We start from the raw sequence: 24642 nt of genomic DNA, 5'->3' as shown, positions 1-24642 counted from the left end.
GCTTTTCTTCTTAGGTTTTCATACCTTTGAATTAAATTTTATTCTTGGTATTCTCCATGCAACAAGTCAATGGAGTGAGAAGGGTGGTAGCAGGCTACAGGCACCCTATAATATTGCTGCTGTTGAGCTATTTGAAGTTTCCTAGTGTCAGTTAACAGGACATGTCACTGCTGTCAGCCACATGAACCATCATACCGAATGAGATTAATTTGTTTACATCACTTACCCATTTAGCAATTGGACATCCTTGAGAACTTTTGCCTTCTTTCCCAGTGTAGACAACCCTTTCAATCCTTATAGCTTTACCCTTCTGTCCAAATCTTAAACAAAACAAAAATATGTGCAGTAAGCAGATTCATGTGGTTCTGTGTGAACACTGAAAAGATGGAGCACATTTGCCAGTCTTATCTTAGAAAAATAAACACTATGAATTACAGGGAAAGATGTGCAATGTGGTTTGTCTTAATGATTTTATTACAGTGGTGGAATGATACATTAAGAGAGGCAAATGTCTTTAATATATCCCAGATGGGTAAAAATTATTAGTATTACATTATTATTACCAAGTATTTCAGATATTTCTTTAGAGCATTTGTTATAGATGACATTTTGAAAAGTGATTTTTTTAAAAGAAGGAAGTCTCCTTATTTTGGTGAAGAATTTTATATTTTTATTTTAATTTCTGGGTTGAAGTTGTTTCTGTGAAATGTACATAATTAAGTTGTCATGGAACAGCTGGCATGTAACAGTCACTTTATTAATTTTCTGTGCTTGTTTCTGGCTTAGTGTGAATCAGTTAAGTCAGGATTAATTTGCTTCATATCTATTTTTTTAACTTCATAATCCTGTCATAAATTGTTACTTATTTACTTCTACTTGACTTCTGTACTCCAGATAGGATCACAAGGTGCCTCAAATAACACCATTTGTGTGCCTTTTTGCAGCCAAGATGGGTAAGCTCAGCTCTTGCTGAAGCGTTTAAACAAGGGGATTATGCTCTCAAGTCAGGCTCTAGCTCCATATGCAAGCAGCGCTGTTGCCAGAGCAAAGAGGATCCACTTTCCAGGTGGAGATATGTGGCAAATGCCCCATGAAGGGTATCTTGACTCAGTAAAAAGTGCTGCATGTGTTGAGCCAGTTCCAGGCATTTCTCTGGGATTGCCCACCAGGGCACACCAGGGCTCAGGGGAGGCCACAGCAGAACCTGCAGTGGCTGCAGTGTTACAGACTGAGCCACCCTGGCCACTTGGCTGCTCCTTGGGCACTGGACAAACTGCACTTCCATCACCATTTCTGGAATTCTGCCACTCTCACTGCTGTTAACTTTTAATAGCCAAGTGTGGGGACTGACTAAATCAGTCTCCTTATTCCTTGCCTTTACCGGCAGAGTAATCAAGGTATATTCCTGTTATGCAGCCATTTAGTGATGCCTTAAGGACTTTTGACCCTTTTTCTTCTTATTTTGGCACTAAAATCTTGGTGACATATTTAAGGGCCAGTATCTGTATTTAAACTTTTGTCCTGTAAAGGAAATGAAAAATGCTTATTTTTAGATGTGATCTCATTGTGAAGTTTCAGTGGCACAGGAAATTATACAAACAAAATGAAGTTGTACTACACATGTTCTGCAGGCAACTGTTAGGTCACTTTTTCCTGCTTAGGCTTGGACATTAGTATTTATTTGTTTCTTTAATTAACCACATTCAAAAAACATTTTTAAATCTTAACATTTTCTTTTAGTTTTCTAATCTGGATTGCAGGACAATTGTGTGGATGCCTCTATAGAAATATGTTGTACATTACACACTGGAAATTAAATGGACTTCATCCCAAGTTTTTTCAACTGTCAGAATGGAATTAGTGCCTGATGTTTGTCATGCTTGCTTTCAGGCCAAAGCTGATTGGCTTTAAAACTAGAGCAAATCTCACTGAGCAAAAGTAGGAATTGAGAGAAGGAAGAGGTGCGATGTCTGTATCCACTATGGATTCTGCAAGAAATTACTTCTGGTATAGCTAAAATATTAATTGTAAGTCTAAATCCAAATCCTGGCTTCTTTAGCAGTGCTGATACCTTACCAGTCAATCCATATGCCTGGGAAGCTAGGTTAAAAGCACTTGAGTTGTGATTAATATCACCAACTGAACGTGCATGCTTGAGTATCTTTATGATGAAGGGTTTGGTTTTTTTTTTTACTTAGGGATACAAAATTGACTAATGAGTTCTGGAGTTCTTCAGTCAGAGAATTTCATAGTTCATACCATACAGTTGAACACTAGCCATTGCTCAAGTGGTTGCTGCTATACTCCGCTGAACCTGGCTGATTAGTGCACATCACCTATGATATCTCCTAATTTCCTTCTGTCAACATGAAATTAAATTAAATTCAAAAAAGAAAAGAAAAAAGGTAAGGTCAATATTAAGAATGAAAAATGTAAAAAACAGAAAAAATGTTATGTCTCTAATTGACATTACAACATGAATGACTTTCCTCTTTTATTCATTATTTGGAAATACTAAAGAACCAGTTGTGAGAGTTCTGGAGATATCAGATGGTAAAGAATTTCTTCAGAGAATCAGTGTTCACTCTCCCTTCCCAGAAGGAAGCTGATTTATATAGTTTACATGCACTCAAGCTGCTCCCAGAGCTGAAAATTACTGGGGCAAACCAGTAACCATAAGAGTCACAGGGAAAGAGGTGCTAAGAAAGAGAAAACACCTTAGGTTTTAATCTGAAGGATTTAATAGGCTACAAGTGCCTCATGGGTGTGCGGTGATGAACACAAGCTAACAGACCTTGCTAAGAAATAGTGCTCCTTAGCTCAGACTCAGTACTGCAATAATGCCCATTTGCTTTTTTGAAGCTCCAGCTGAAACTAGCTGGAGCTTCACTGCTATTCTGGAGTCCAGATTTTTAAGGTACCAACAAATCAAATTCCCATCTGTCTCTGACTTAACTGAATAGTTTTTCTTTTGCTTCTTTGTTCAGGGAGGAACTGAATTCCCAGATACCTCTAAAAATCTGGTCATTATTGGCTACAAGTAATGCAGAATTCACAGTGCAGAAGTCACTTTTGTGACAGCTTTTAATTTGTGTATCTTAGGTAGGCTGGTGAGGTTTGTGCTTACTTATCTTTTTAAACAGCACATATAATATATCTTTTCTGTGCCTTTAAAAATTCCTGGTTTGGTTAGCATTGATGTACTAAATACACCACAGGATGCAACATGATGAGAGGGGATTGTCCATAATCAAGATAAGACTGGGTTTGTGCAATACTCCAAGGCAGGGGAATGTTTTCTCACAACACTACTTATCGATTCTTGGGCTGAAATCCCATCCAGCAATTTTGTGGCACTCCTCTGGACATGAATGAATGAGATTTAGACATTTAGTAATTTTGTGAGGGGAAACATGCTGAAATTTGGTATTCTGCTCTTCATCCTCCTTCTCTGCTGGCATTCTCCTAGCCAGAGGGAACACCAGCTCCATGCCTGCCTTTGCAGCCCCTGCCAGCCGCCTTGCTTGGCAGGCTGGGGAGAACTTGTTCCGGCTTGGGCTTGCTGGCATGTGTGTGCCAGGGCCCAGCCCGTGCCAGCCAGCAGACTGTTAGCCCTGTCAAATATTGTGACTCTCTGCTGAATAGCAGGGTGCGTAATGTTGGCAACGCTGGAGTAGCTGAGCCTACAAGTAATTACTTGATTTGCAGTTGTTTGTTTCTTTATGTGCAAAAGCTGGAAAAATTCTGACATCCACAAAAGGATAAAAGTTAATCTCCTCTGTGCCTTTGCACTAATTACCTTTCTTCCATGATTTCTCTAATAGCTGCCACGTTAGGACCGGCTCCTAGATGGGTATAGAAGGGACCTTCATCTTTTTCAATAATTTGCTCTGTTTAAAACAAAATAAAGGTTATTACTTTGAAGTTTAGTTCTTTCATGTAAAATGTCACATTGCAAAGCTTACCTCTAGCTTGTTAGAAGACTGCTGCATGGGCTGGGGTCAGTTTTCAAACACTTATGTCTCAGGTATTTGCCCACACAGTTTGTACTAAACATGCAAAGCAATGGCCAATCCTGCAAACAGCTGTGCCTTTCCCTAGCACAAACACTTGTTCCACACCTCAGGCTCTACACTGACATTCAAATTGGCATTTTCCTGTTATCAGTGAACAATTGTTTCTCCTTCTCCCACTTCCTCCTCTCCCAGTATATAGAAAGGACGATAAATGGGATAACCTTGGTAAGTATTGATGTTAGGGAACTGTATTGTACTTGTTTTTTACAGTGCAGGAACTTACAGCTTGAAAAACTGGCTACTAAGGTTACACAGAGAATTCCTGCCACCCATGGAAAGACTGTGAAATGAAACCCCCCCCAAGTTTGCTGAAAAAAATCATGCCCAAGGCCTGGTAAAAACCCTAGTATGCCAAGCATGTGGCCTCAGTTTTCTGTGTGTAGGTAGAACCATATCAGCAGTCACAACACATGCTGGATTTTTGGTTTGATACCAGGAATCAGGCTCCAGCTGTGTGAAAGAAATGGGCAGGCCCTGCTTGGAGTCAGGAGATGGTGGAGCTGTGCTGGCTGATGTCTGAATGCTGACTTGATGCTTTCTGCCATGCTAACCCCACAGGCTGGATGGGTGGTGCTGCTCTTGACAGCCAGCCTCTAGAAGCACGATGAAGGGATGGTATAAATATGAATGTGTCAGTGGGGAATGGCTTAATTTAATCTTCTTAAGGACAATATTGATGAGAAAGAGCAATAAACCTATAGATTATGCTGTGGCACTGGGTTCTTCAGAGAGAGTTCCATACTCTTGTATTTCCTACTGTCTGCTAGGGCTGAAGGATTAAAATGGCAATGAAGGATAAGTTCTTAAGTTTGCTTAGTGGTTTCAGTAGGAAAAAAAAGTGAGGATAAGGAAATAAGTGCCAGAAAAACTTGTGCTAACTATATGGAAGAAACAATATTTAAAAACCCCAAAAAATGACAACTGTGTTTTCCAAAAAAGCTATCTTTTGAAGGTTGTTTCTTATCAAACAAGGAAGAGCAAGGAACTGACTTCCAGAGTTCTTCCTGGGAGCTCTAGATATACACTATTTCCTGGTTTTGTTCCCACATATCATCTCTGAGACACAGCCCCAACATTCAAATAAGCAAAAAGGTCCATTTTGCATTTTGGAGGAGCATTGATTCAACTTTCCTCTTTTATAGTCAATACAAAATCCTAGTAACTGAAACTGTAACAAGGATTTTTATTTTCTTCTTCTCATTTTTGGTGCTGAACCTTTTGTCTCAGCCTGAATAGTTTATGCAGTAGAGTCTGAAAGTGCCTGTTACACTTGCCTATGTGCAGTGTCAGTACTGTATGAAAGCTTGGGCTAGGGACCATGCCTGTCAGTCTGCTTCCCTCTGCTCTATTTTTCCAGCTCTTGGAGACAGGGTTTGCCATCAAGCAACAACAAGGGTCTCCCCACTGCTTTTTTTGGTGCTGCTTGTGTAGCTTGTCAATGAAACTTTCTTTAGCCTTACAGGAGACAAATGCCTGAAAAGGAGGATAAACTCTAGCAAGAAGTGAGGAATAATCTGATATCTGTTTTTTCTTATGCTTTACTAAGAGAAACTTCAACAATTTCACTGTTAGAGCAAAAAATGTCGATAAGGCTCAAAAAGTTTTGGACCAGGATAGTTTTTTTAAAAGCTGTATCTAACCTTGACAAATAAATTAGGTCATAAAGTTATGACCTGTTTTTTATCAGTATGTTGTCGTTACATGTCTGCTGCTCAAGGAGAATGGATCTGAAGCCACAAGCATTCTGACTGAAAAATCAAATAGGTAATTGCTTTATGAAATAATGAGAAAGGGGCCTTGTGTAGGGTTGGTAAGTGGAGTAGGCATAAGTGTGTAAAATCCCAGTTTTATAAGTCTTCACTAATTACTGTTCTTTAAAACCCCCAAAAAAATCTTCCAACAAAAACATCCAGCTAGCCCTGTGATCCCAGCTTGAAGGCTCATTTCCTTCCTGTGAACTATTACGTTTTTAGTACATCTCAGCACTTACCAACACAGCTGCAAGATGGGAAATCATACTGGGTTTTGGCAGGTGTGTCCAATAAATTTTTTACAGGCGTATCCAATAACTTGGAAGGTGAGTCTAAAAAATTATTGAGAACAGTTCCAGCTGTTCTTTTGGTCGGGGTTTTCTCAGCAGACAAGTTTGCTTGCTGATCTAAGATTGGGGTTTGAGTGTCAAAATCTGCAGCACTGGTATTTCGTGAGAGGATGGTAATAGGGCCTGCTGTTTCAACCTTCACATGTTTGGGTGATTTGAGAGTAAAAGTCTTATGATCAAACAGTGATTTGACCTGTATCTGTTTTAGCTGCTGCTCCATTGTCTCAATTATGCTCTTTTGTTGCATGTTCTCACAGCCAAAGTGCTGATTCTCTTGTTTAATTGTTTTTTTCCACGTTTTGTTTTCCAGCTGCCCAGCTGATGGGCGCATGCAGACATTAGACTTTGTGCCAGCCTCAATTTTTATAGGCTTGCGTGCTGCACTGGGACCAATCTCAGTTTTGGGTTGCTGGTATGCTTGTTGCTCCTGTTTTTGCAAAAGATGCCACCGCAGAGCAGCATGCTTTTGAAAATCCTTAGGGGTCTGGGACTGCAAATGACAGCCTCTCTGCTCTTGGGCATGGGGGGCTGTTTGGCCATGTGGTAAGTACTGCTGAGGGATCTGTGGAGCTTGTTTATTCAGGAGGTCTTGGTTCAGACTAGCACCATAGCCCTGTGAGGGCTGGAGGGGTGGCAACTGTAGAACTGAGGCTTGTTGTGTCTGTTGCTCTTGTTCTTGAAAACAGTGATTCACATCTTGCTTTGCGGTCAAGTTATTTGAAAAATACTGCACATGCTGCAAGTCCTGCATTTTATTGGCTCCAAAGCATTCCATATTTGTGGCATTCCCTTTCTTCTCAGAAATCAGGTGTCTGTTGTTTGGGCAAGGGTGCTGGAGACTGGCATTTGCCTTCTGAGTGTAAAGGGGAGCTTTCTTGTTCATGGTCTGTACCTGCTCCAGGCCTAGCTGAGGGTTAGGCACTGGGAATGCAGCTGATTTAGCATACTTACTCCCAGTTTGGAAACATTCATCTGCTTTCAGTTGATTGAAGGACATCCTGTCTAGAGGCTGCTCAGCATTGCTTTGGGGGTGGGGTACAGCTTGGGGCAGGTCTTTAGTTTTCATTTGTGGAGCCTGCTGCTGGTTTGGGGTTAGCTGTGGACTGCATGGCAGTTGCACTGGATGTGCCTGTTTTTGCAGCATCTGTTGCAAGATGTGTGAATGCAGGAATTGCCCGTTTTCCCCTGGCTGGGGATTCAAGTGCTGCTGTTTCAAGGGGGCCCCTAAAGGCTGTTCAGCTTGTTCTGATCTTGGCTGGAAATGGAGCTGCTGTGGAGGGTGTTGCTGCACTTGGGACTTGAGAAGGGAATCCACCTTTGTGAGCTGTGGCTGCGGTGAGTGTTTTTGGAATGGCAGCTGCTGGTCAGCTGGGGGATGCGACTGCAGCTGGGAGCTCTCACTTTTGTACAGCGGAGGACATTGTTCCTGTTGCATTATCTTCTGGCTCTGGGCCTGTCCTGAAGGCCCCTTTAATGAATCAGGACTTCCAGCATACTGTTTTGTATAAACTGTTTGGGCTGTGCTTGCCTGGTACTGAAGAATTGACCGCAATAATGCTTTGCTGGGCTTCTGGGGAGGCTCTCCCTGGCAGAACTGGGTGGAAACCAGTTCTATCCAGGCTGGTTTTGAATAATGTTGAGCCTGTTGTACAGGCTCTTTCACTTGGTCCTTTTCTTTGTCAGGAGGAGTCTCAGGTTCTCTCTGTCCTGGGAAATGCTGATAGTGTTGCTGCAACTCACCCTCACTTCTGTGTGCGTGCAGGTTTTGGAGGGGAGATTCTGACGCCAGCGTCTCTCCTTCGGGGAGCTGCGGAATCAAGGTGGCCACAGCAGCTTGTGGGTTGCTTTCACTGACATCTTGTGACATTTGTGCCTGTTGCAGAAGGCTCTGCTGAGGTTGAAGTTGTTGTTGGCTGAGGCTGGGACTTTCTGACATTGGTCCCTCCTGTTGCCCTTCATTGTTAATCTCCCCAGGAAGAGTTTCATCACACCTGTTGTCATAGGAGTGGTGTCCTTCTTGCACCGCGGCAGACAGTGCACTGTTCAGTTCTGGAGCAGGAGCAGTGGAGGAATCTTTGTGAAACGTTGAGTTCTGTGTAAAGAAAGCACCATTATTTTCTGCTTGCTCAGAGTACCTTTCCAGAGCAGTGCTCTGAGCTTGCAGGTTACTGCTGGAACTTAGAGAGAGGTCTTGGTTGGGAATCTGCCCTATGCTTCCATGAATATTACTGTTTCCTACAGGTAACTGGTGAGTATCATAGCCTGGAATCTGTTGCTGTAGCTGTAGATCTGGTTTCTGAAGTGAACAGCTACCTGGTGGTTTACTGGAGTCTTTTGTGTTGTAGACCTCAGTAACCACTACAGCTGGCACTTGAGGCAGCTCAGAGTTTGAGGTCTGTGGGGAAGTGATCTGCCCTGAGGTATGGGATGAATATGTTGTCTCATAGAACAACTCGTTAGTAGCCTGACTGGTAATGGCATTGATAAGAGATGTGTTCTTCTGCATTGCTATGGAAACATGTTCTGGGTAATATTGAGACAGTGTTTTCTCCAGGAGTTCACCATGCATGCTTTCCATGGAAGAGGCAGAAACTGTAGCACCATTAGGCATTGGCACTGCCTTGTTCTTAAGTAGTAAGACAATGTCCCTGTTATGGCAATGAATATTTTCCTGCTCCTGCTCATCCTGAATCAGAAGGTCATGAGGGTTTTCTGAACCAACGCTGTTGTATCTTGTAGACGGTATCAAATCTGAAGCTTCGTTTTCTTGTCTTTTAAAACTCTCCGATTTCTTCTCACTGTAACAATTGGAGACACTTGGTTTTTCACTATTGTCCTCTGGCTCAGCTTTTTCTCCATTTATCTCCTTATCTTGTTTCACTTTCTTGCTCTCATGAAGTCCATACAGAGAGGGCTCACTAAAAGTGCGTTTGATCCCACCATTTTGCATATATTTGGAATATACTTTCTTTTCTTGTAAAAGGTCTGGGCTAACGCAATTGTTTGGACTTCCCTTCGGGTGGGGCACTCCAAAGTTGCTTTTATTGAATAGTAGCTTGTGGTCTCCATTTACTTCCACTTCAGACCTCTCTGTTGCTGGACTCCCGTTCTGTAGCTTCACTGCAGAAGGCTCTGCCTGGAAGACGTGAGAAGACTGTGATATTAGAAATGGACTCAATCTATTGCCGTCAGCATGGTTGGTTCTGTCCTGTTCCATCTGGCCTGCTCTGAGGCCATCCACAAGGCTACCCTCTGAATGTATCTGAAAGAAAAAAGAAACAGGAGAGAATCAAAGTCAGTTTTAGTTTCCATTGAAGGACAGCCAGTAACTGGCAATTCCTGCAGCACTCAAGCACCCCTTGCCTTGACCAGCTCCCACACACAGCGTGAGCCTGCAAGCACACCCAAGGGATGTTTCACTATCCTAGTGCTTCTTGCACCCCCAGGTCTCCCTTTTTAAAAAAGGTTTGTTCTTCAAGATAAAAAGAGAGTAAAAATACAGAGTGACTTCCTTACCCCCATTTAACACACAAGAAGATATTTTACCAGAAGAAATTTCTTGCAGTGGTGCAAAAAGTATTCTCTGCTTTTGAATGATTTGCATAGACTCCTCTGTCATCACATTTTGCCCTTGGTAAGGCAGAAAGTCATGTTGAAACCGTGATTCCCAGACTTGGTGCTAATCCTGTAATTTGATCAAGTGTGCCAAACCTCTTTTGTCTGACTTGAAGGAGTATTGCCACCAAGTTTCCAATTAGAGGGAAAAACTTTTTTCCTGTCCTCAGCTGTCTGACAGGGTCTTTTATAACTGGCATTCCTGAAGACCATGCAAGTGGCAGAATACACAAGACAAAGCTATACTTGACTCCTGTCCACGGGAACTCTAACAGTTCATCAGCAGATCAGTAAAGTTGACAGAAATAGAGTGATTTTTGAAAGGTTTGATGGAAATGCTTTTTTTAGGTATCAATATCCTTTCAAATTTACATATAGACATCAAGCATGGCTTAAACCATGCTTTGGGTTTTGAATTGAGCTCTGCAGCTATGGAGTTAGGATTTTTTTCTTCTTTGTTGTAATGAGAAATCCTATTTTCTCATACACTCTTTACTTACAAAGTGAAGTTTTTAGCTGGATAAAAGTACTGACAATGTGCAGTGAGCAAATTCCATACAATGACAAGCTAATCCTGTTCACGTGCATCTTCCCAGAATTCACAGACCCAGTTAACATAGATAAAGCCCTTGTTTGACTCCGCTCGTAATTTATTCTTGGTTTATGGTTCTCAACCAGTCACAAATGACAGAAGGCAGAGTGACAGTGGGTCTTACAGATTTGAAGTTGCACAGAGAAAATTTGGATAAATGCCTGTCTGTTCTGAAGCTTTTATTTTTGGTTTGCATAAAGGAGAATTTGAAGGGTTCTCCATTACCAGGTCAGGTCTGCTTGGACTGCAGAGTCAGGAGAAACATGACATGTGGCTGGTATTGCCACTACGTAGGAAGAACTATTATACTGAAAAAAATTCTCCCATCATGGTTGCTCTGCTTATGTATTTATCCTACATTAATATTTTTATGTTATTAAAATGTAATTTTAAATGTTATTTAAATGTAATTTATATAGTTTTCAGTGCAGTATTGCCTTAGTTAAGTAATGTGATTCTAAAATGCTTTTAGGAGTAATATTAATTCATTAAATACATTGCATCCAGCAGAATTCTCTCTTATTGCAGCTCTGATTTCAGTAGCAGGACAATTCAACTGCACACTTTCACCAGAAAGCATCTATATGATAACTTGTATTCATTTCCTCTGAATGCCAAACTTGTTTTTAGATTTACTTTTGAGCTCCTTAAGTTTGGGTTTTTTCTTCCTTAACTCAATTTATGGGGTTTTTTTATGACAGAAGTAGCGAAGTTCTTGCTACAAGTGATGATACTTTAAAAAAGAATTTTTGCAGGGAAAACTAAGAACAGGGAGATGGAAAAATATGTTTGTCTGTCTTGCCTGGGTTTTTTTTTAACATGGTAGTGTAGGCTTATTCCCTTCTAGAGGTATTTCCCACCATAGCTTTATAGTACCACAAGACATGAGCCTTTGCAGCTTTCCCAGGGAGATGATGTTCCATGCTTAGCAGAAAGCTGTGTGAAAAGGATTCCTCTGATGTGTCATTCTATGCCAGGCAGCAGAACGATGCTCCCAGAGTGTCTCAAAAAAAAATGCCAGACTAAATTGGAAGCCATACTTTGCCTTCACACCTCTCATTCCTAAAAACTGCAGGTGAACCACAGACATATGTATAGGCTGCTGCATTTTGCAAGTACAAAATTAAATAAAGGACACCATAATGATTAACACCGTGCTGTCAAGCTGCTTCTAAAAGATTTATTTCTTTAAAAAAAAGTTTTAGTCTGTGCGACTAAGCTACAAGGAACTTTGGCTGGCCCTCAAAATCTGCCTGGGGGCTTTTTTTCTGGTGTACCTTGTGGGTTGCAACCAAATTCCTTCTGGGAATTCCCAGGCAATCTTTCTTCTCAACTCTTTACTATCAGTCAGATAAACCCACCATTTTCTTTAGAAGTGGGGGCTCCCTGATTTCTTTAAGCTTAGCTTGCAAACCCCTCAAAGGAGCACATCTGTGGTCAGAAAAGAGTCTTAGGTTCATGCTGTTCTCAAAACCTGCAAGGTTATCTTGTGAGATGAATTATTGTTCATCATTCTCAAAGATCTCATGGTATGTTCCCCCAAATTCTGACCACTTTCAGTGTAAAAGGGATTGGTGTTAGACATTGCAAAAAACACGGAAATCATTTGGTTTTTCAAAATACAAAGTTAATTCATGCATTAAAAGTGCCAGATTTGCATTCTTTGAAATGCATCTAGGATGGGGGTAACTTTGCATTATACTTCTTTCCCTCACTGTCTACACTCAAGTTATTCACTATCCTCAAGTCACACCTGAGTAAAAACCTTCCTCAAGCAACTACAAATCACAGCAAATGTAAAGTAACGTAATTTGTAATGTAGAACTGGCAAAAAACAAATGGCCGTGATATCTTTATTACTGGTTTTAACTGGGACACTATGTAGTACTCCTACTTGCTTGCATCTTAAAAAGTCTTTGTGGTTGTCCTTACAATCATTGTGGGATGAACTCTCTACCTCTCAAAGTAGATCTACCTTCCCCCAAGTGCAGCAGTTAGTCTTTTTAGTCTTTCCCATAGCTGTATTTTATCCAGATCATTTAGAAGCTCCACATATTTTTCTTCAGCTATAATTCATTAAAAATTCAAGTCACATCATCAGCATCTGTGAAACAATTACTGCATCTAGGACTGACTCTGCAGTCTAATCCATCATAATTATGACTGGTCTCTTTGAAGATGCCACGATGCATGACTTAAATATAGCACATTACTGTGCAAATGGATCAGCGTCTCATCCCACCGATATGCATTCAAGTTAGAATTCAGACTAGCACTGTTTGACTTTTTCAGATGAAATCGATGTAAGTACATTTATTTCTTGCCACACACAGGGCACAAACTGGAAACTAGGCACTGAATGAGAGCCTGAGATTTTTTTTGTTGTTTGTTTTATGGACAAATTTGGCATATTCCTGCCACCTCTTATCAGTGTAGTGTGGAAGGTGTTGTTACAAGCAGAACAGACATTTCTGCAGCAACAGAAGTTGTGTCATTTTCTTTCACAGAAAATCTTTCTTTAGTTTTAGCCAGTTCTGGAGGTTCATAGCTTATTTTCTATAGCACCTGTATCTGGGGAGTTTGTGAATGCAAAGCAGCTCAGATGAATGAATGAATAAATACACCCACTGCAGGGGAGTATAGTCTTCTGCAAAACTGGGCAAGATTCCCAGGAGAAAAAGTAGGTGGAGGAATAGCTGTGATAGAGCACTCACAGACCCAAAAGGACCAAAAGGTGGGATGCCAGATGGGTGTTTTTCCCCTTCTAGGGTTAGCTGAGATAGACATTTATCTCCCCAGAGGTTTTTTTTCCCCAGTAGAAATACACATCCTCAGATCAAAGCCTCAGCTGACTTGTGCTCAACTGATTATCAGTATGAGACTCAGGAAAGCAGAAGTCAGATACCCAGAAGCTTGTTGATGGATCACTGGGCTGTTCCTGGGGTGTTGCCACAGCCTCCATCCTGCTGGCACCCTTCTGCCACTGCCAGATGACACAGAGGTCTAAATTGCTCCCAGACAAGAAACCCTTCTAGCACTTTCTTGTCAGGAGGTGAATTAGCCCATATGCCTTGCCAAACTCCATTTTGGTAAGTTGTACTTTCTGCTTACACTCTCCTGCTCCTGTTGTCTGTGTACGGTAGCTGACTTCACTTGTGGCTATGTATCCTTATGTGCTGTTGTGCACCTCTGCTCTGAAGCTCATGCATCTGGCAAAGAGTTCTAAATACTGAACTTCCAATGTGTGAAAAAGCTCCTGAAGTTAGGGGTTTGGGTTTTTTCCTATTTCACTAAAAAATGAAAATTTGAGAAGAGGCACAAGTGGTTATTACTTAGGTAAGGGCACTCATGTATGACATTGTCAGAAAGTTCAATTTCTGTTCTAAAACCTGAAATCTTCTGGACTTGCATATGTGCAAAATTGTTTCTGATTAACCCTATGACAAAGCTTTCTCTTCTTTAACATTGGAACAAGATGTGTAAGCAGTTACAATGATGCTTAACATCAGGATTTGATATTATGGGATGTGATTCCCTGGCCTAGCTAAAGACCGGTTGCTGCAGCTGTGCCCTTGGTTAACACCTGTAAGCAACTGCCAGTGTCCCTAGAGGAGAAAGACGTGCAGTGAACTCAGATGGCAAAGGGGTGATGTAACACATCAAAGCTCCTTATTAGTGAGACATTTCCATTATTGCTGGGATAAAAAGTTGAACACATGTGGTATAGTTTAAGGATTTCTTGTATGTTTTGGACTTAAGGTACTGTAGTTTATACACAGAGAAACAACATGAGCTTCCACATGGAAACTTAGAGGAGAGGCAAGACCAGGACAGATTTGAGAGAGATTGCATTCATACCCAAGGTGAGCTGAGGCTCAAAACACCACAACATCCCCTAAGGATTTGCTCTGCTCCTCACCAGCAGCACTGCTGTGCTGCCCCACTGCATATGTGATGGCTGAGGAAAACACATTGGAGCTTCAAGGCAGATGTAAAGGAGGCCCCAGAAGGACAAGGACACTCTGTTGTTAGCTGAGCTCTATGGCTTACAGTAGGGTCCTTTTGCTCTACATTCAACTGTCTCTTCATCTGGATAGTTTATTTATTTAGGGCATTAGCAATGCTTTGGAAAAAGCTTGAGTAAGGATGCCATGCCTTGCCTGTCCCTTGAAGTTTTTTAAAGTTATAGTTAAAGCTATATTTTTTCCTAAAACATGCATATTGCTTTCTTATTGTAGCTTTAAAGAGCAGTTAAGGGGTTAATCTAGAAACTCCTCAGTGCACTGTGACTGTATTCTGCAGAAGGTCATATTACATTAATATAATTGTCTTCTCTGGCATTTAGATCTATGATAATCTGTGTCAAACAAAAGAAAATGCAGGATGGATAAAACTTGTTACCTAATGTATAGCTAATTTATCCTTAATTTACAGGAAAAATGGTGACTAGTGAATATACATATAAGCAGACATACAGGAATGAAGAGCATGGGATTTGTGACATATGAGGATTAATAATTCATTAAATCTTCTCCAAGCCAGACGCTTCAAAATTCATGCATTTTTAAAATCAACTAGTGCTAAACGCCCCTCAATTTACTGACACCAGTTCCTGCATTTCAGTGATACAATGATCTAATTTCAAAAGCACTTGAATCAGTTTGATTTTTCACCTTAATACAGAGGGCATGACAGTAAAGCTAAATGGTGATTTCCACTTGCTACATTATATAACCATCAACAAGACTGGATACTGTGTAATTTCTACCCAGATGTGAAAAGTGTACTATTCTAACAGTTGCATAAAATCAAGGGAAGTAAAAATTAAATGCCTCTACAATATGGGTGGAAAAAACCAATTATGCAAAGGAAATGAATTCAGGATTATAAAATATGAGTAAACAGAAATTATAATGTTGCCTCACACAGCTCTCCAGTTCCCATTTTTTGTGATTTGTGTTCCATACAAACTTTGTACCTAATTGTACTATGTAGCACTTCTAGCAAAACACCACAGCTCCTAAAGTAGTTGTTCTAAATGCCACCATGGTATGATGAAATAAGAAATGTTTCCCTAAAGGTCAAACTTCAGAACCAGGTTGAATTTGAGAAACAAAAGGACCCTCCTGTTGCAATAACCAAATCATTCAAGGTGAGGTTGGCATCTCTGTCAGTTCTTGCCAGTTATGAGCTCTTTTCCATGGTTTAGGTTTTGAGAATGGTGGATCCAGGTGGTTTGTATGGACAGGCCATTCCACAGAGCTGCAGTGCTCCCCAGGTTAGTTTGTTTGGTACTACCGTGGGTGCTGGGATGCCAACATACTTTAAGACCACTATTGTTCAATTTCTTGAGCACCACCCTGACTATTAGATGTCTTTAACAAATTCAGGGAAGCTGAACTAAAGCACCCTTTCATCTTTGCTCGTTTTTTGAGAATCTTTGTATCCAACAGACAGCTATAGCCTTAAATCTCAGGGGTGCTCAAGTAAGTGTGTGTAGAGTGAGATGTTTTTGCATAATGAGGAAATTCCCTGTGAAGTCTGGGCGAGCAAAATTATTTTGAATTGTGACCCACACAGGACATAATTCAGTTATTCCCCAGTGCCTGTGAATTAAATGCTGGCAAAGATGTTTGGGTTGGAAAACAGAACATTCTCTTTTTCTTCATCTCCGTCCATTATGCTAGGCTAGGTGTGTTGAGCAGTGTTAATCAGGTGTACAACCCATGCTTTGACCTGTTTTTGGTGTCTGGAGAAAGGATGCTATCTGAGGGATGATTTTCCTCTCAGTACTTCAGCTACTCCATGTGTCAAATGGCAATGGTGATATAGGCTGCTGATTAAAAGCAGCTCCCTGAGAGCAACAGCTGACTTCTCTTGCTGTTATGGCCAAGCTCTGCAGTGCAGCCTCTTGTGAGCACGCCAGGATAAGCAAGCGTTGGTGGCTGAACTGTTCCTCAAGGCACACTTGATGTTATCAACCTGCTGTTTAGGGAGGGTTACCAAGAGGTCACTGTCATTATTATCTTCCTCTTTCTGTGATCTTTGTCCATTTGGCTTCAGACCTGGATATAGCACGGATTTCTTGGGTTGATGACTTCCTAGCACCAGTCAAAGGTCAGTTATCCATAGTGATTTCATCACAGCTTTTGGCAGAGTGAAAAACCACTGGATGGAAAAAAGAAACACTGGCAAGCTAAAAATTTCAAGGTTTCATTGTGTTGTGTTAGTAACATCAGAAAATAGACGTATGAGCAGAAGAACTGATAGAAGACAATAAAACCTTGTGGGCTGCAGTGTCCTCAGAAAACCTATTTACGCAGCTCTGGCTTCCATTATCCTTTGAACTTCAAGTAGGAAAACCTGTTGGTCTCACAGTTCTGTTGAAAACAGAATTTTTTACAAAATGCAGTTTTCTTAAATTTCTTTTTAAAAGTTGAAGGTCATACTGAGAGGAGACTGAGGAGAATGCAAAGAGAATGTTGATCGCTCTAAGGTGTACTCTGACTGCATGTCCAGATGGTAAAGCAGAGCTTTCAGCCCTTTCACTGGCCTCGCTACAGTAGCCTTTACACCCCTCTACACTTTCTTCCTCTGTTTTTCTCATGGCTCTGCCGCACCTAGGCTGGGATGTTGTAGTGAACTCAACTTTTGGCTGCTGTGTTTTGAGAAATGAGAGGCAGCCACACAGTGTGCCGTGTGCGTGCGGATATAGCCAAGGGGCAGGTTCTGGGGACCCCTGGGCCAGAGAGCCATGAGATGCCCTGTGTCCCTGTGAGAGATGCTGCCTGCCCCTGCGTGTCCTTCTGGGGCTTCACTTCCACACAGTGGAGCTGGAGGAGTTGAGCCAAAACAAGGGTACTTGTTTTGGAAACATCTTAACACTGTTTTAATTATGGCATGATTTAATTTCAAAATGTGTTTTCATTCCCGCCTGTGATTTCGTTTTATTCCTCCCAGTTTGTGCTTTTCGCGACTTACAAACCAGACCAATTGCTCATAAACACATGGGAAAAATAGGTTTGTCAGTGCCCTGTTCCTTGGCTTCAGGGCAACACCAGCCAGACCTGTACCAGTCCACGCCAACCTGTTTTTGAAAGTCTCTGATGATGAGGATTGCATAATAACACACAGTTACATGCAATAATTAATCTAACTTATTAGAAAGCTTCTACCATTTAAAACATAACCTTAGATCAGCTCATGCCATCTGCCACAGACATGCAGAGCAGGTTTTTTTTCCTTCTGTGCTATGGCTTCTTTCTCCCCATGTAACTGAAAACTATCATTAATGCTCCTCCTTAGACAGAATAAACAACCCAGTTCATGACATCCAATCTCCTCCCTGGGTGGATCTATATCCATACCATTTGTTCCTTGACCAAATGCATGGAGGTCACGTAGCAAATCCGCAGTCTGTTCTCTGGAGACATTATGAACATGCTACACTCTGCTAGATTTTCTCCAAATTCAGATGCTTGATATACGAGCAGCTATAACAGGTATCTGTATAATCTTCCAAAAACCTGTATGAATTACCTTGCCTTTCCCCTCAGTAACTAAGCAGTTTTATTCCCTCACTGTATAAATCGCACTGAAATCAGCAGAATAGGCTTGTTGCTCCTAGCAGAGCTTTATAGAAAAGGTTGTTTCCTTAAAGCCTTTCAGTGTGCTTAAGTCTTCGAGCTACTCACACAAACATCTCTTCTGACTTCGACAGTTGCTGAGGCACCACAGAAGATAAGAATCTAATGCATTTTTAGAGGTCTATGAGAAGATGCTCCCTGGAGCTATGGTTGCCATGCAGCTTTTCTGCATTTGTGTGTGGTCTTCAGGAGCAGTTTTCATGTGGATTATTGCAATCTACACAGAACAATGGCTGAAATCCAGATCTCAGAAACCAGTTATAGTTACCTCTCCAGATGTACCAGAGATGGAAGACCATATGGTTTTGATGACCAGAGCCAGCTGACAACCTAAGAACAGCTGAGGTCTAATCCTGATAAAAGCAAAACTCTGGGAGAGAAACAAAACGTGAGCCGGTGCTGCTGTACCACAGTTCCAAGCACACAAGAGACCTTGGCATGGGTACTGTTGCTGATAGGTTTGAGATGAAGATGTGGGACTGTGTTTTCATTATGAATACTCAATATATAAGCTTGGGAAGAACTTGGTCATTGATCTTCTTAGATGAAAAGGCTCAGGACCCAAACAAATTGTCAGTCAAAGGACCCCAGCTACACACCATGGCAGCATGTATTGAGGAGTTGCAGCCTAGCTTCTTAAGCCTGGCTTGAAAAAGAGATTTTCTGTAGTTACCATCTCAGCTACAGTATTTTTCTTCCCTTTCTAATTTTAGTTTTATATCCCTTTCCAAGAGGGTTTTCAGGTTTTTCTTTAGAAGACTGCTGTTAATCTTGTTCTGAGGATAAAGTGATAGGCTCCAGTTTGTGCTTCCACACAACTGAGGCCATTTCTCAGTTACTTCTTATCTTGTTCTATCCCCACTTACAAAGGATGTGGGTTTTATGTATAGCCATTTAAAATTTCTTAGTATTTAAGCATAAATGGTCAGTATATGGGGAGTTCTATGTATTTTGTGACAAGAAACATTTATGAAAACTACTAGAGAACAAAGATGATTACAAGGACGCAAGCTTTTTCCTTTCTGTAGAATATCACTTAGGTTTTCCAGGGAAACTGGAAACCAGTCTAGATTTTGTGAATGGGATTATTGCTTAAAAACACAGCTCTAGCATGAAAGCTTCTCCCTTTAACTAAATTAAAAGACTCGGAATTGCTGTGCTGGAAACAGTTGGGACCCGAGAATGAGCTGGCATTCCTGCTTTTCTTTAATTTCCAGTAATTCAAAGGAACATTGTTTCTCCTGTTTAAATTTTTCCCTTTGTGGCGGGATGCAACATGAAGAGGCAGAAAATTCACTGCTGCCAAGCTAAAAGGAGCCAGGGGAACTGGCAGATTGTGATTTAACTCTCACTAAGACTTTTAGACTCCCACAGCTGACACTTGGAAGAGCGGCATTTGAGCAGTCCTGAAGGGAAGTGCAACACTTCTCTCTCTGTCCTTCCTTTTCAAATATTTTCAAAGCTTTGAAAACAGTCGGCTGTTCTTCATTCTGGCAACTCGCCACTTGCGGCTGGCTCACATCAGTTCATGGTCTTCTGAGGTATCTAGTGGCCTGCATGGATTTGAGAGAGTCTGAAGCTCTAATGAAAGACCTTTGATATTTTGGGATATTTGAGAGACATACAGAAACGGGTGAGTTAAAAGAGCTGTTGTCAGCCTCTGCAAAGCCCACTTCATATTCTCAGTCACGAGATACCGTTTCACTAATTGATTATTGTCTGTCCCCAACACAGCCATGCTCTTAGTGCACAAAGAAGCAGTGTGGAGGAAAGGCTCCCCATTGTAAAGTACACACTCAACTGGATTTAGAAAGCTGGGAACTACAGACAAATCTAAGATATGAGACTACTTTGAATGAAACTCATAAATCATAGCCGAGACTTTTTTCAGCTTAAGTAAACATATTTCCTACAGACGATGAAAGTTAATGGAAGCTTTTTAAATTCCTCTCTTTAGTCTTCCTAAGGGAACCTAAGCGGGGGAACTCTCCTCAAAAGGGTCAGGTGACTTTTCATTCTTTAAATCCACACCTCCAGCAATGAAGACTTGATCCCACAAGCCCTGCAGAACTGCTCCTGCCTGGCAAGGTTATGCAGAGTGTTTGCCAGGCTAGTCCTTCAGCCAGCAGCCTCATAGCTGTGGTGGTCTTGAGCTCAGGAATGCAGGTGTAGGAGAGAACGCCCTGCATTGTGTGCTTCAGTTCCCATAAGCATGTGCGTGTCCTCATGTGCCAAGTGGATTGCACAGCACAGTCCCTGCTTTTCTTGCCAACACAAACCTATGGTCCTTCTGTCGCTCTTGAGCCCCCAAAACACTGCAGGAAGAGAACAGTTTTGAGGGCAAAGCAAGGATGATAGGCAAGGATTAAGATCTGATTTATGCAACTGGTTTTACTCAGAAGAAATACAGTGCAGACTGTGACTGGTAGTGGTACTTCTATACAGCCTCTGGGGGCAATGAACAGCTGCTTTTTTTAGGAAAAATAAAGGCATGGAGAGTTGGGAGAAGAGAGGAGACATCTATCAGGATACTCAATGTCTAATACAGTCAGTTAAGCTAGTATGAATGCTACTGTCAAATGCATATAAGGGTACTTTATCTTTGGTTGTTAACCTTTGAGGGTCAGCCAGGTTGATTATGAGAAAATGAGCTAATAATTTTACTGTGGGAAGGGTGCGAGACAAGGATGAATGGCAAAATTTATCTGCTTATTACACTCCCCAGCAAACAAGCCTTCCTAACAGCCTCATCTAGCTCACAAAAGCTTTCTGTGGAAACGGTGTTTAATAAATGAGATGTGTGCCTCAGCTTCCCAAACCAAAATTGTCTTAAAAGTCTTTCATAGGTATTGGTGATTAAGCAAATATTCTGAAAAGTTAGTTGCACCTAAAATTAGAAATTAAAACAAAATGGGGGAAAAAATATCCTGCAGTACCTGCAGTTAACCTTTAAAAAAGCATGTGGAGGACTAGCAAATCAAGTGAATGCTAGAGACAGAACATGTCCCCGTACTGCTGAGCATCAAATGTAGCAGCATGACAGAGAGAAATTATGTTATGAAGCTGTTTGGACTCTGTGTTCAGGGTGCTGATGGCTCCAAGCCCATCCTATTTCCTACCTTTTCCCTCTAGCACTTCTAAAGTCCTATGACTGATAGATCCCAAGAAAACCATGCTCCTCTCTTCAAGCAGAGGGGCCAGCTGAGCATGCAGTGTATACAGAGCATGTGTCAGCATCACCCAGCAGAGTCCCAGTCCCATCCTAGAAATTGCTGGGGATCCCAGCAGCTCCCAACCTGCCCCTGCCTGAGCTCCCTGCCCCAGCCCTTGGAGCTGTGGAGGCAGAGATACCTTCACAGTTGTTAGATGTTTTCTCATACACTGCAGTATAACCAGGCAGCACAAAAGTCTTAGTCTGTGCTTCAGTTTTTCTGTCTTCATTGAAAAAATTCAATGTCTTGAAAACAGCTGGTACTACTTAATGATCTTTTGGTAACTAAGGCTGATTCCTTTTGTTATGCTCCTCTGAAGATTAAATTTTGCTCTGGACTCTATTGCCTGAAGGAGGCTATTGTAAAACAAGATACTCGGAAATCAGCAAAAAGATGTTAGAGCTAAAACAGAACACCAAAACATTTTAACTCTAGTGGCGCTGCTACCAGTGAATTAGAGAAAAGATCCTGAGATTATGCTAAAACCAGTCTGGTACTGTGGGCTAATGGCTGAGGAACTGCTTTGTAAAAATGCGCACAGCCTTGTAAATGAATCAAACCTCCATAATATAGAAGATGCTTCTTTGAAGTTTGGTTTGAAATCCTGACTTGGTCAAACAGGCTATCATGGAAACAACTAGATGCTGGTATACACTGCTGTTGCTTTAAATTAAAGGGGAAAATTACAAAGCTCAAGGATTTGCAGTCCCCTTTACAACAGACACATTGGGAACAGCCTGTGTCTACCGAATACTAAAAAGCTCAATCAGGATTCCAAAGGAAATTGCTATGAAAGATTAAATATGTGGTCAGCAGTAATAACTCTCCCTCTGTTTGTTGTGTCAGATTGTATTTGTTTTGGAGGAAAGATTGGTGTACTTCAGATAGCAACAAGGAAGAGAGACAGAGAGAGATTTTGAGAGATTTTCCATTACAAGGTTAACAAGAGGAAGTGGATGGGGATGAGGGAATGTGCTCCACAGAACTGCAGGAAGCTGAAGCTGGAGGAAGCCATTGCAGCAGCTAGAGACTGTGGCTAAAAGATTTGATAACAAAAACACTGACAGTAGTCATTAGAGATGAAATTACCAAGGACTGCCAACCAAAAGTCTTCAAGTTTCCATTTTTGGGATGCCCCTGCAGCACCTGTGGGGGTTGGCCTGTGAACCCTGGAATCAGCAGACAATGACCTTTCTTGGGTGTTAATTACAGAGGTTTCCCCCTGAATCTGGCTTGCTAGGAGCCTACTGCAGAATTTGTGCTGACTTATTTGAAGGTTTCAGCTTGTGGTTTGCAACTATGGCACTCATTTCCAAGTACCTGCAATAACTTTTCAAATCAGTCTTTATAGGAGCTGGCCCATGCGACCTTCTGACCCCTCCCAGTGCAGAGCAGCTCCATAGGCCTTCCCAGTTCTGCCAACTTGCACTGGAATACTCTCCTCCCATCTAGCCTGGCACCAGCACACACACTGAGATCGCACCTGTGGGATTTGTGAAGGCACTTCTTTGAGGCTGTCTCTGGAGAGCCCTCCTACTCCCCACAGAGAGTTACTGAATGATGCTGGGGCTTGCACATGACACCACTTCCTTCCTGCTCCAGCTGGAGCAGGGCAGCAGCCTTTGCCAGTTGTTTGGCTCATATAGGTCACACCCACAGATACAGACTCACAGGGAATTGCAGTAACCAATACATAACAATGCACAAAACACAGGAAAAACATTTTGTAAGCACTGAGCATCATTATTGTTTCTTTCTGTTAAATCTACAGACATGTATTTTTAATACACAGAACCAGGTTAATTAAGGCAAGTACTGCCAACACTATGTTTCAGGAGAAGATTTGCACTTCACACATGAAGACATGAACAGTAACTAGTGCATGTTATGCTGAGCCATAACTGAGTGACACTCCCTGAAGGATTCAGGGTGGCCAGACACTGTAAAACAGTGGCCACAGGCCATGAACTGTGTACAGCGTGGCATGGCAAAACATTGAGCACATAGGACAGGATATAGGATGTTTTTTTCCGACCAGAAGCTCAGGGATGAGCTATTCATAGGCATTGTAAAACAAACAGCTAAGCTTTTAAGTTTTAAATGAACTTGCTTGAGTTGAGACTTACTGGGTTTTCAATAAGCTGACTGAAAAGAGGAGCAGCTGTAACAATCTGTTATTGACTTTTTTTCTCATTTGTGGCCTTATCATAATTTAGATTTAGTTTTAGATATAACAACTTACATACCTGCAAAATTATTTGTCACTTTATTAATACTTTCATTTCTGTGGACTGTACGTGGAAAAAAGGACCATAAACTTTTGCATCCACTGCAATGGATGGAAAAACTGCTGTTGACTAGGCCAGATATCAGATTTTTATGCAGAAACATTACAGATTCTAGTAACTTAAAGGCGCTACCGTCTATTACAGGAAAAGTAGAGGTGGTATTTTGTATATTGGTCATGCCTCAATAACTCCCACAGTGCTCTTCTGTTGTAGCACTGAGTGTTTCATGGCTTGACAATGTTTATTTGCATTCTTTGTATTTTTTGCTTGAAGGGAAGCTCTTCTGTAAGCCTTTTAAAAAAAATAACAAAAACCCCCTTTATATTTTAACTCTATTTTCTGTATTTCTCATCTTCTCATCTCATTCTAGTCTTGTCTTTTCTTAAAAGGGAAAAAATAGATTTATAGTATCTGAATGAAGAAGACAGATGATATTAAGTACCTGACACCTCAAAAGAGCAAAGATCATCAGCTTTCTCTTTTAATGTTATACTTAGACAGTGCATTTGACAATGTTAGGCTGTCAAATAGATCATCTGCTGGGAAGATTTACACAGTTCTATCACTTGTTATCTCTAGTCATGACAGCAAGCTTAGTTAAAGTCAAGCCACCCAGATGAAAAATGAGAAACTGTGCTTCTTCACTTAAAATTTTTGGTGATTTTAAATGCACAAAGTAGATGCATTAGTTTCCTGCCCTACATGATATTGATCCTGAATGTATGTTTAGCATCTGAGCATTTGAGGCAGAGCCTCGAAAAGCCAAAATGACAGCACAAGGTCTTAGATAAGAGGGATATTCCTGAAAGATTCCCCACACTCAGGAAGGTATGTAAATTAATGCCCCATCTGACTTTGGTCCATGTTCAGTGTCTGTCTTAAAAGCAGAACTAAAAATGCTTTGCAGAGGAAAACTGAATCAGTGTTGGATGGGCAGAAATCTTTCTTTCCTCAATTCTACAGTCCTCACAGCTGGTTGCTTTTATTGTCTTCCTTTCAACTTTAGCTGTATTTGAGGGCTGCTGAGGAAGAAAGAAAATCTAGGAAAATCTTGTGCTTATACTTCTTGTCTCACAGAAAAAGTTCTATAACCTTTTTCTTTTATTTCTTCC

General features: G+C 41.3%; 1 protein-coding gene across 1 annotated transcript in view; it reads right to left on the bottom strand.

Annotated features, from left to right (window-relative positions):
- Window positions 1-24642, bottom strand: part of TET2 (tet methylcytosine dioxygenase 2) — a 68855-nt gene that overhangs the window by 12256 nt on the left and 31957 nt on the right. Inside the window, 3 exon segments of the mRNA XM_030948430.1 lie at window positions 227-320; window positions 3800-3890; window positions 6067-9439. Of these exon segments, the coding sequence (XP_030804290.1) occupies window positions 227-320; window positions 3800-3890; window positions 6067-9439 (3558 nt within the window).

Source organism: Camarhynchus parvulus, chromosome 4 (assembly GCF_901933205.1).
Source record: "Camarhynchus parvulus chromosome 4, STF_HiC, whole genome shotgun sequence".
Lineage (NCBI taxonomy): Eukaryota > Metazoa > Chordata > Aves > Passeriformes > Thraupidae > Camarhynchus > Camarhynchus parvulus.
This window is presented reverse-complemented; position numbering and strand designations above follow the sequence as displayed.